This window comes from Gekko japonicus, unplaced genomic scaffold (assembly GCF_001447785.1).
Source record: "Gekko japonicus isolate JY-2015 unplaced genomic scaffold, Gekko_japonicus_V1.1 scaffold5468, whole genome shotgun sequence".
Lineage (NCBI taxonomy): Eukaryota > Metazoa > Chordata > Lepidosauria > Squamata > Gekkonidae > Gekko > Gekko japonicus.
The window spans coordinates 28,141-39,951 of record NW_015167219.1 but is presented as its reverse complement, the minus strand read 5'-3'; the positions used below and the strand labels follow the sequence as shown (position 1 = coordinate 39,951).

At 50.2% G+C, this 11,811-nt stretch overlaps 1 protein-coding gene across 1 annotated transcript in view; it reads left to right on the top strand.

Moving 5' to 3' along the window:
• Window positions 1-11,507, top strand: part of FARSA (phenylalanyl-tRNA synthetase alpha subunit) — a 20,106-nt gene extending 8,599 nt beyond the window's left edge. Inside the window, exons 7-13 of the mRNA XM_015413169.1 lie at window positions 536-664; window positions 1,687-1,802; window positions 2,890-2,974; window positions 6,834-6,933; window positions 7,138-7,306; window positions 8,441-8,518; window positions 11,373-11,507. Coding sequence (XP_015268655.1) covers window positions 536-664; window positions 1,687-1,802; window positions 2,890-2,974; window positions 6,834-6,933; window positions 7,138-7,306; window positions 8,441-8,518; window positions 11,373-11,491 — 796 coding nt within the window. The 3' untranslated portion in view covers window positions 11,492-11,507. The remainder of the gene's footprint in view (window positions 1-535; window positions 665-1,686; window positions 1,803-2,889; window positions 2,975-6,833; window positions 6,934-7,137; window positions 7,307-8,440; window positions 8,519-11,372) is intronic.
• Window positions 11,508-11,811: the final 304 nt, after the last annotated feature.

Here is an 11,811-nt window from a genome sequence, read left to right as displayed (position 1 = left end):
CCTACGAAGAAAGGTTAAAGCGCTTGGGGCTCTTTAGCTTGGAGAAATGATGGCTGAGGGGTGACATGATCGAGGTCTATAAGATTATGCATGGGATAGAGCAAGTCGAGAAAGAAGTTCTTTTCTCCCTTTCTCACAATACAAGAACTCGTGGGCACTCCATGAAATCGCTGAGCAGTCAGGTTAGGACGGATAAAAGGAAGTCCTTCTTCACCCAAAGAGTGATGAACACATGGAATTCACTGCCACAGGAGGTGGTGGCAGCTACAAGCCTGGACTGCTTCAAGAGGGAATTAGATAAGCATATGGAGCAGAGGTCCATCGGTGGCTCTTAGCCACAAGGTATAGATAGGAACTCTTGGTCTGGGGCAAGGGATGCTCTGTATTCTTGGTGCTTGGGAGTGGGCAACAGTGGGAGGTCTTCTCCAGTACAGGAAACCACTTGTCTAGTGGATTCAGGAACTCCCTGTCATTTTCCTTATTGCAGAATTAATGCTCCCCCCCCCAATCTCCTTCCTCTTCCCCAACCTTGCAGTGGCTCCTGGAAAGACTTGAAGTTCAAGGCGTATAACTTTGAGGCCCTGGGCATCATGCCCGAAAGCGGTCATCTCCACCCGCTGCTGAAAGTCCGCAGCCAGTTCCGGCAGATCTTCCTCGAAATGGGGTGTGTATCTTATCTGTAGTGTATCAGACAGGGAACTGCAGCTGTTGGAGACAAGGGATATTCTCTGTTCTGTTCTGACAAGAGCTGTCCTTGAAAAAGAGCCGTTTCTGTCAGAGCTCTCTCAGCCACACCTACCTCACAGGGTGTCTGTTGTGGGGAGGGGGAAGGGAAAGGAGTTTGTCAGCCGCTCTGAGACTCCTTCGGGTAGTGAAGGGCGGGGTAGAAATCCAATCTCTTCTTCTTCTTCTGGTGTGACTGTGTCAGTCACAAGTTCTCTCAGAGCTGTTCTCTCAAGGGGAGTTCTCGGGAGAGCTCTCTCAGCCCCACCCACCTCATAGGGTGTCTGTTGTGGGGAGGGGAAGGGAAAGGAGTTTGTAAGCCGCTCTGAGACTCCGAGTGAAGGGCGGGGTGTAAATCCAGTCTCTTCTCCTCTCATATCTTGTGCAACCGAAAGGTGTCAGAGGGCAGGGGAAGCTGCGCACGTGAAGTCCTTCTTGACTTGCGTTCTTAGGAGGAAACAGTGGGTTTGCAGGCATACCACGCAGTCGTGGCTCAGTCTGCTAGTGCATCCAGGGGACGCGTCTCGTCCATTAACATATCCACGCAGACCATTCCAGGGAGGAAGGAGTGCTGGTGGAGCACTTGTGACAGGGGCAAATGTCTTCATTTTTTAAGAAAACCTTATCTTTTGGTATTTCCTGAGGGTAGGGGAACTGGCTGGCCCCTGTGTGAGACGGGAGGCCAGACTAGATGGACCCTCACTGGTCTGACCCAGCAGGGCTCTTCTGATGCTCTTATCAGGGGAAGGCCTCGGACTCTCTGCCCTGTTGCTGGCCCTCCAGAGGGACTGGCTGGCCCCTGTGTGAGACGGGAGGCTGGACTGGAGGGACCCTCCCTGGTCTGACCCAGCGGGGCTCTTCCAAAGTTCTCCCTCTACTCATTGATAACACAGCAGAAGCCAGTCCTATGATCTGCCCTGTTTGTTTGCTTGTTTGGTGACTCTAGGCTTGTTCCCCGCTCAGTTTTACAGAAATGCCTACCAATAACTTCATTGAGAGCTCCTTCTGGAACTTTGACGCCCTTTTCCAGCCGCAGCAGCATCCAGCCCGGGACCAGCACGACACCTTCTTCCTTAAGGGTCAGTTGTGTTGCTCGGTTCCTGCATGACTGATGTCCTCTTTTGCAGCCATCAGTTTGGACTTTAGGAACACCGGTGACACCGGTCCTAGGTTGCAGCAGGAGGGGTGAGAGTTGTCAGGTCCCTCCTGGCCACCGGTGGGGGATGGGGGGTGTAGGGTAGCCAGCTCCAGGTTGGGAAACTCCTGGAGATTTGGGAGGTGGAGCCCTGGGGACGATTGGGACCTCCACGGGGTGTACAGGGCCACAGAGTCCACCCTCCAAAGCATCCCGTTTTCTCCAGGGGAATTGATCTCTGTAGTCTGGAGATGAGCTGTAATTCCTGGGGATCTCCAGGTCCCACCTGGAGGCTGGCATCCCTGTTCTGCACTGTGGCCAGCCCCATTTTAAGAAGAACTGTTAGGATTGCAGGTGGATGGACTTGGGCAACTCTCACAGGTGCAAACCAACTCCTGATGGAGACAGGGGCACAATTTGCAGGCGGCCCTCCTTGCTACTTCCATGAAGATAAATTTAGCTCTACACGATCCCCGTAGGCAGCCGGTGAATCAGGAGGGACACCCATTCTGCTACAGAAAGCAAGGAGTCCCTTCATCAGCAGTGGTGGAATTAGCTTTCCCACTGTGCCCTCAGAAAATCCGACTCTCCTTGTGGTTGTGGCTTTGTGATGTGTGTTAAATCTCAGCGTGTGTTTTGTTCTTTCCAGATCCTGCCGAAGCCACTGATTTCCCTATGGATTATCTAAAGAGGGTCATGAATGGGCCCTTGTTTGTTATTTTAATTTATGTAGATATTTGTATATTTTTGTATATTTCATAATTAGATTTTTAAAGTTGGCCCTCTTCTATTCTTGACTAACCTTTTTAGGTTCTGAATGATAAATTTAGCACCACACGATCCCCGTAGGCAGCCGGTGAATCAGGAGGGACGCCCATTCTGCTACAGAAAGAAAAGAGTCCCTTCATCAGCAGTGGTCAGGGTGGCGGTGGCATTAGCTTTCCCACTGTGCCCTCGGAAAATCCGACTCTCCTTGTGGTTATGGCTTTGTGATGTGCGTTAAATCTCAGTGTGTGTTTTGTTCTTTCCAGATCCTGCCGAAGCCACTGATTTCCCTATGGATTATCTAAAGAGGGTCAAGCGGGTTCACTCCCAAGGAGGCTATGGATCCCAGGGGTAAGACTGATCAAATGTGTTGTGGGGGGGCAGGGCGTTGTTTGTTTAGAGTTGGTCCTGGAAATCCAGTCATTGGATTGGATAAACACGTGGAGCAGAGATCCATCAGTGGCTGCCATAAGATATAGATGGAACATTTTGTCTTGGGCAGTGGTGCTCTGTATTCTTGGTGCTTGGGGGGTAACAGTGGGAGGGCGTAGTAGTAGTAGTAGTAGTAGTAGTAATAATAATAATAATAATAATGCTTTCGATTTATTAATTGCTTTCCCCACAAGTGGGATCAAAGTGATTTACAGTTACTCTTTAGAGAGGGGACTAACAATGTTTTTCATAGGGGATAGGGAAGACAACATATAATTCATTTAAGTTGCATACGCCGTACTGCCCGGTGGAAACGTGTCTGGCTTGACCCAGTCATGTTCCGAACAGCTGCATTGCCACACTGCCACCACCTGGCCGGAGCATCCCACTGCAGGGATTTTTCTTAGCTGAGTAGATTCTTCCGCCTTCCGAGTCCAGACCAGGACGTCTCCAACTGAGAGCTAACACCTTCCCAGAAGGGAGTCGGTGTGCCCACCCTCTCTAAGGAGTGGTTCCCATTTTATCTACTCACCGAGGCTTTCGAATCGCTGGGTGGACGATGTTCTTTATGTTCTTACATCAGGATGTTGTGTTTTAAAAGCATCAGCACACCATTTGGCTCTGAAAGATGTGTAGAGCCTGGTACGGGAGACCAGATGGTTGGTTGCAGCAGCATGCACAGCAGGGCTCTTTATTATGATTTATTATTGACGTGTTTATATCCCACTTTTGCTTGTAGCTCAAGTTCCAATCAATGCTCCCTCTAATCTGCGGAGTCTTGTGAGCAAAAGTTCTGCTTTGTGAGCTACTAGCATTAAAGTTGTGAGTGAGCGATTTGGCTGCTGCATAAATTAGTTTGCTCTTCCTGAGCTAAGACAAAAATGTGTGAGCCGGAGGCTAAAAAACTGTGAGCTAGCTCACACTACCTCAGCTCAGAGGGAACACCGGTTACAATTCAAACTGATAGAGTAAAACCCAGATTTCCCCCTAAAAGATGCCTGTGTGCTTCGTGCGTGTGTCATAAGCATATCAAAGCCTCCCAACTCCAAAGTTATAGAGTCGTTCTGCAAAGATATTGAACAACAAAGGAGGGCAAACAGAACCCTGGCCCGGCTCCGAAGATATCCGTCTTTTCCCCTCTGGTGTCTGGAGGATAACAGTGGCACTGTTCTCTTTGTTGCCTGTCACAAGAATTGCGTTACAAGAATCACAATAGTTAACTAAGCTGTTAGAATCCTAAAACGAAGGACCGGCCACTTTTTAAATTTAATTTTATTTTATATTCCGTGCTTCACTAGCGATTGGTGCAGCCTGAAAATATCTTTTGCATCTCGCACCACATGCAGTGAGGCCTGCAATACATCCTTCACGCCATTAAACACTCTACAGAAGGGGTGTCAAAGTTACGGCCCAGGGGCCGGATCAGGCCCCCAGGGAACTTCCATCAGGCCTGCAGTGGAACTGGCCATCTCCTGCTTCCAGTTCTGTTGCTGCTGCTGCTGCATCACAGCTTGCTTCGCCAGACTCTCTCATTCGCTCAGCCATTTCATGTTTTCCCCTGGGTCCTAGACTCAGAACTCTGAGCATGAGATTTCTGTGGTGGATGTCGATAAATCAAAAGTGGGTTTGCAGCTTACAGATACGTACTTGAACAGCATACTCAAGATTGCAGCAGCACAGACTTTTTGATGCAATACTTCAGAGCAAGAGGTGTCAGTTATCAGACACTGTTAAATAAGCAAAATATTACAAGAGTGCTCATGTTTTAATCGTGTTTTTATTTTGTTAAAAAAACCCTTTGTGTTTGTGTCCTTTCTAAAGTTTATATCTCCGCTCCCTGGCATTATGTTTTATGACACACGCGGCCCGGCCCAACAAGGTCTCATTTATGTCAGATCCGACCCTCATAACAAATGAGTTCGGCACCCCTGCTCTACAGACTGCCATTTGGTGTTTTTTTCCATTGTGCGCTGGAACATTCCCAGTTCCCTTTGTTTATGTTTGGACCTCCAACTCCAGGGAACTGGGAAGCTTGCAGAGTATTTTTGTTTTTGTTTTGTTTTTGTTGTTTTTATTTGTTTTAATAACAAGGCCTTGCACAGCTTTTGTTGCTGGCATTTTGAACAGTGAATCCAGCAGATCAATGACGGGGTTTTTTGGATCTGCTGTCAAGACCAGTCCTCCATCACTGGCTTACATCCAACCACACAGTTCCAAAGATTCCTGCCCATGCACCCTTTCCTGACCTCCCAGTTTTAGCTTGTGGCAGTCAGCGAACGCTCAGGAACAAAAATTGGAGTTGGGGAGTTTGAAATTTAAGATGTTGAATGTAAATGTTCCCCAGCACAAGTAAGCACCATTGTATTTTACAGATAATACCTTAATAATTGTAATGAAGGGGATGTTGGAGAGAAATATTTTCTGACTCATCCATTCTGTTAACTATGATTGTTCTTGACATGCATCATGTTCTGTAATCCCTCTTTTTTTTCTTCCTGTATCCTTTTTGTATTATTATTCTGTTTGGTGTAGTGGTTAAGAGAGCACGGACTCTAATCTGGGAGAACCAGGTTTGATTCCCTACGCCCCCACATGCAGCTGCTGGTGTGACCTTGGGTCAGTCACAAGTTCTCTCAGAGCTGTTCTATCAGGAGCAGTCGTCGAAAGAGCTCTCTCAGGCCCTACCTCACAGGGTGTCTGTTGTGGGGAGGGGAAGGGAAAGGAGATTGAAAGCCGCTCTGAGGTTCCTTCAGGTAGTGAAGGGCGGGGTATAAATCCAGTCTCTTCTTTTTAAAATATATATTTTTTAAATTGGGTGGGGGCCCTTGATGGGCTGCAGAGGGTGGGGAAAGTAGGAAGCTCTCTGAGTCCGTGAGGTCTGGCCACTCCACCGACAGGTCTCATTGGATACCAGCAATTAACTGGCGAAATCGCAACGAACAGTTGTACAAGTTGATTGTCAGTTGAGATGACACTGGAAACATGTAAAAGTCAAGACTTGCATCTTATTATACATGCACTGAGTACCGCAAGAATATTATATGCAAAATATTGGAGGAAAGACAAAATACCCTCAGAAGAAGAAACGTTAGACAAAACTTGCAACTGCTGAGATAGATAAACTGACTTTATTTTTGAGAGGGCAAGAAGAAGGGAGATTTCAGAATACACTGGTCAAGATTTTATAAATGGCTGGAAGAATACAATAAATGAACAGTTAAGTCTTACGATATCATTTCGAAGTACTCTAGAATTCAGTTTTGAGAACATAAGAACATAAGAGATGACAATGTTGGATCAGGCCAAAGGCCCATCCAGTCCAACACTCTGTATTACACAGTGGCCAGAAATACCAGTGCCATCAGGAGGTCCACCAGTGGGGCCAGGACATTAGAAGCCATCCCACTGTTGACCCCCCCAAGCACCAAGATGACAGAGCATCACTTGCCCCAGAGTCCCTATCTATACCTTGTGGCTAATAGCCACCGATGGACCTCTGCTCCATATGCTTATCTAATTCCCTTTTGAAGCCGCTAAATACAACGCTGTAAACACAGATATGAATATATGGTGACTAAAAACAATTTATACATTTCTTACAAGGTAGGAGGTATTGTAATAGATATAATCAGAAACTCTTTGTAACCTGCACTTTATGTCTTTTCTCTATGTTTGTTCGTTTGATGTGTTTGTTTTAAAAATAAAAAATGTTATAAAAAAAAGAGAGATGACTCCGGTTAATGCATTTCTTTCGTTGTTGTTGTTGTTCCTCTCTCAGGTACAAGTACGATTGGAAGCTGGAAGAGGCCCGGAAGAATCTGCTTCGGACACACACCACGGCTGTCAGTGCGCGCATGCTCTATCAGCTGGCACAGCAGGTAGTCGCCCGCGCACGCGCCTTCCTGGCTCTGCGGGAGATGACTGAAGAGCCGGGCCATTGAGGGGTTGGGGGTCGGCTTCATCCGCATCTCGTGGGGCCGGATGGACTAGGCTGGCGGTGGGGGGCTGTGCTTGTTGAGACAGAAACCCTCGAGCCGAGCCGAAGCCCAGAGTTTTTATAACTGCTTCTCTCCTCCCCGCAGGAGAAGTTCACCCCCGCCAAATACTTCTCCATCGACCGAGTCTTTAGGAACGAGACCCTGGATGCTACCCACTTGGCCGAGTTCCACCAGATCGAAGGGGTGGTGGCAGACTATGGCTTGACGCTGGGAGACCTGATGGGTGTCCTGAAAGAGTTTTTCACCAAGCTGGGATGGAGCTGCTGCGTGAGAGGAGGAGGAGGAGGAAGGCTGAAGAGGGTGGAGATGGGAGGGTAGGCCTGGCGAGGAGCCAAAGAGATGTTCTCTGGGAGCTGCTTCATGGGAGAGCCTCTGCTTGGCCTGCAGAAAGTCCCAGGTTCAATCCCCGGCATCTCCTGCATTTCCACTTAAAAGAACCAGGCAGTAGGGGATGTGAAAGACCTCCGCCTGAGTCCCTGGAGAGCTATAAAGAGGGGCTGTGGCTCAGTGGTAGAGCCTTTGCTTGGCCTGCAGAAGGTCCCAGGTTCAATCCCCGGCATCTCCAGTCAAAAGGACCAGGCAGGAGGGGATGGGAAAGACCTCCACCTGAGACCCTGGAGAGCTGTAAAGAGGGGCTGTGGCTCAGTGGCAGAGCCTCTGCTTGGCATGCAGAAGGTCCCAGGTTCAATCCCCGGCATCTCCAGTTAAAAAGGACCAGGGAGGAGGTGATGGGAAAGACCTCCGCCTGAGACCCTGGAGAGCTGTAAAGAGGGGCTGTGGCTCAGTGGCAGAGCCTCTGCTTGGCCTGCAGGAGGTCCCAGGTTCAATCCCCAGTATTTCCACTTAAAAGGACCAGGCAGTAGGGGATGTGAAAGACCTCCGCCTGAGACCCTGGAGAGCTATAAAGAGGGGCTGTGGCTCAGTGGAAGAGCCTCTGCTTGGCATGCAGAAGGTCCCCGGTTCAATCCCCGCCACCTCCAGTTGAAAGGTCCAGGCAGGGGGGATGTGGAAGACCTTGCTCTGCCTGAGACCCTGGAGAGCTGCCGCCGCCAGTCTGAGTAGACAAGGCTGACCATGACGGACCAGTTCAGCAGAAGGCAGCTTCGTGTGCTCAGGAGGATTTGTCACTGAGAGAACTTGTGACTGTCCCAAGGTCCTGCCTGAGACCCTGGAGAGCTGCTGCCGCCAGTCTGAGTAGACAAGACTGACCATGACGGGCCAGTTCAGCAGCAGAAGGCAGCTTCGTGTGCTCAGGAGGATTTGTCACTGAGAGAACTTGTGACTGACCCAAGGTCACCCCAGCAGCTGCATGTGGAGGAGTGGGGAATCAAACCCGATTCTCCCAGATTAGAGTCTGTGTTTCTAACCACTACACACCACTTGACAGGGATTACACAGTTGCGGTTCAAGCCTGCTTACAACCCTTACACGGAGCCCAGCATGGAGGTGTTCAGCTACCACCAGGGTAAGAGTGCGGCCGGGAAGGCAGCGAGATGGTGCCAAGATGCAGGGTGTCCTCCGTGCCCCTGTCTGATCCCCTCTGAGGATTTGTCACTGAGAGAACTTGTGACTGACCCAAGGTCACCCCAGCAGCTGCATGTGGAGGAGTGGGGAATCAAACCCGATTCTCCCAGATTAGAGTCTGTGTTTCTAACCACTACACACCACTTGACAGGGATTACACAGTTGCGGTTCAAGCCTGCTTACAACCCTTACACGGAGCCCAGCATGGAGGTGTTCAGCTACCACCAGGGTAAGTGCGGCCAGGAAGGCAGCAAGATGGTGCCAAGATGCAGGGGGTCCTCTGTGCCCCTGTCTGATCCCCTCTGGGGGGGGGTGTTTAAAGCACGTTGCCCAGGAGATGAATTGATAAACGAACACGTCTTCCGCAGCCAGGCCAGCAGAGTGGAAGCCGTTATATTTGAGGGCCGGAACAGGCAGTCTAGGCGCCCTGATCTCTGCTCACGTTATTACCTGCGAACCATTTCAGATATTTTAAAAAATTTCCACTCTGGTCAAGAAGGCAGCTACGTAGTCACAGCCTTTAGGAGGAATTCCAGCTGCCCCCAGTTTAGCCACCGGTAATCCCCGTATGACTCACACGAGCGCAAAACTCGGTCAGCCCGATCGTGTGCTATAAGTAGGAGCGTTTTTCCGTTGTGGCGGCACAGCCTGGCGATGCTTAGATGGGCTCCTGTCTCTGGAAGTCCCAGGTGGCCTCAAATTTGAAGGACTGGCTCCCTTCCTGAACATGTCAGGGTTGCAACGCTCCCTCTAAGCTGTGGAGTCTTGTGAGCAAAAATCCTATTGTGAGCTACCGGCATTAAAGTGGTGAGCGAGCCATTTGTCTACTGCATTAAGTTAGTTTGCTCTGGAGCCGTCCTCCCTGAGCTAAGACAAAAATGTGTGAGCCAGAGGCTAAAAAAAATGTGTGAGCCAGAGGCTAGTGTGAGCTCACACTCACTCAGCTTAGAGGGAACAGGCTCAGTAATATGCATCGGCCTCAAATAAAGGCCTCATATTCCATTCAGCCCTCCTGTTATCGGGAAAAGAACTTTGTTTAAAAGGCTGTTGTAAATAGCTCTGTCACGTGAACACGCTTCGTGGTTTTGAACCCCTTCGGGGGGGGGGGGGAATAAACTGGGATAAAAACATGCAATAAGGGGGGAAATCTCCAAAGAGTGGGAAAGGAGCAAGCAAGTATGGCCTGAAGAGGATTCCTTCACTCCTTTCTGTGTCGCTGAAGCTCCTGTTCAGCCTTCCGGATCTGTGGGGCAGGCCCTGCACATGTGGGAGCACTGTGGTAACCGTCACCTCTCGGTTGGTGGAGTTCGTTGCAAATTCCAGTTTGTAGGTGGACTGTGAGGGGTTACATAAGAACTGTGTGAGCTAGCTCACACTCAGCTTAGAGCGAACAGGCTCAGTAATACGCATCAGCCTCAAATAAAGGCCTCATATTCCATTTAGCCCTCCTGTTGTAAGGAAAAGAACTTTGTTTAAAAGGCTGCTGTAAATAGTTCTGTCAAATGAACACACTTTGTAGTTCTGAAGCCCTTCGGGGGGGAAAATAAACTTGCAATAAGGGGGAGGAAGGAGCAAGCAACTGTGGCCTGAAGAGCATTCCTTTCTGTGTTGCTCAAGCTCCTGTTCAGCCTTCCGAATCTTTGGGGAAGGCCCTGCACATGTGGGAACACTGTGGTAACCGTCACCTCTTGGTTGGTGGAGTTCGCTGCAAATTCCAGTTTGTAGGTGGACTGTGAGGGGTTACATAAGAACATAAGAGAGAAGCCAGTGTTGGATCAGGCCAGTGGCCCATCCAGCCCAACACTCTGTGTCACACAGTGGCCAGAAATACCAGGGGCCATCAGGAGGTCCAGCAGTGGGGCCAGATGACACCAGAAGCCCTCCCACTGTTGATCCAAGAACACAGAGCATCCCTTGCCCCAGACTGAGAGTCCCTATCCATACCTTGTGGCTAATAGCCACTGATGGACCTCTGCTTCATATAAGAACATAAGAGAAGCCAATGTTGGATCAGGCCAATGGCCCATCCAGTCCAACACTCTGTGTCACACAGGGGCCAGAAATACCAGGTGCCATCAGGAGGTCCAGCAGTGGGGCCAGGACACTAGAAGCCCTCCCACTGTTGCTCCTCCCCCAAGCACCAAGAATAACAGAGCATCACTTGCCCCAGCCTGAGAGTTCCTATCAATTCAATTTCAATTTCAAAACCTTTATTGGCATAGATAAGAGTTTCTATCTGTGACTTGTGGCTAAGAGCCACCGATGGACCTCTGCTCCATATGCTTATCTAATTCCCTTTTGAAGCCGTCCATGCTTGTAGTCGCCACCACTTCCTGTGGCAGTGAATTCCATGTGTTCATCCTTTTTGGGTGAAGAAGTACTTCCTTTTATCCATTCTAACCCGACTGCTCAGCAATTTCACCTCTTCCATCCTGTTCTGCCCACGGGAGCCAGTGCTGCTGCATATCCATTCTCTTTGTTCTGCGAGTACCTTCTGTACAAGGATCGGGGCGGATTATCTCAACACTCTTGTTTTGTCAACAAATGACCGGAGTACTTTGCATCCTCCTCCTTGGGCTGGAGGTGCCCTTATTCTCTGGCCTTTGGTGGGCTGCCGGCCGCAGGCGGGGAGCAGAGGAACAGATCAGATTCTCTGAAGTTGGCCTGGCCGGGGGTCTTCTGCAGTTGGCCTGGCCGGGGTCGCCACCTGGCTTGTGGCCGTTCAGCGCGGGGTTCGTCGCCCCTCCTGCCCCGCCTCCCCAGCTTTAACGGTGCCCCCTTTGTTTCCGTTGCAGGCTTGAGGAAGTGGGTGGAGGTGGGAAACTCTGGAGTCTTCCGCCCAGAGATGCTGCTACCGATGGGCCTGCCAGAGGGGGTGTCCGTCATTGCCTGGGGGCTGTCTCTGGAACGGTGAGTGTCTCAGGGCCCCGCCCACCCGCCTTAAGCTTCCTTGGCTATCGTGGCCCGCCCTGAGGCTGCTACTCCTGGGGGGCTGATTGTGTCTCCGGCCGCATCCAAGCACCTCCCTCGCTCGCATTGCCTCCTCCAGTCTCCTCTAAGAGTCTTAGGTAAACCGAAGTTAATCTTAATGAAGCTTCCTTCTGCAGTTGGCAGAGTCGCCTTCCCCAGGCCTCAGTAATCGCTGTCCCCGGCCACCTGCCCTCCTGGAGGGATTATCCCTCACTTGCAAACTGCAAGTCGCTCCGCGGCATCCAGCTTTTGAAGCAGCAGGAG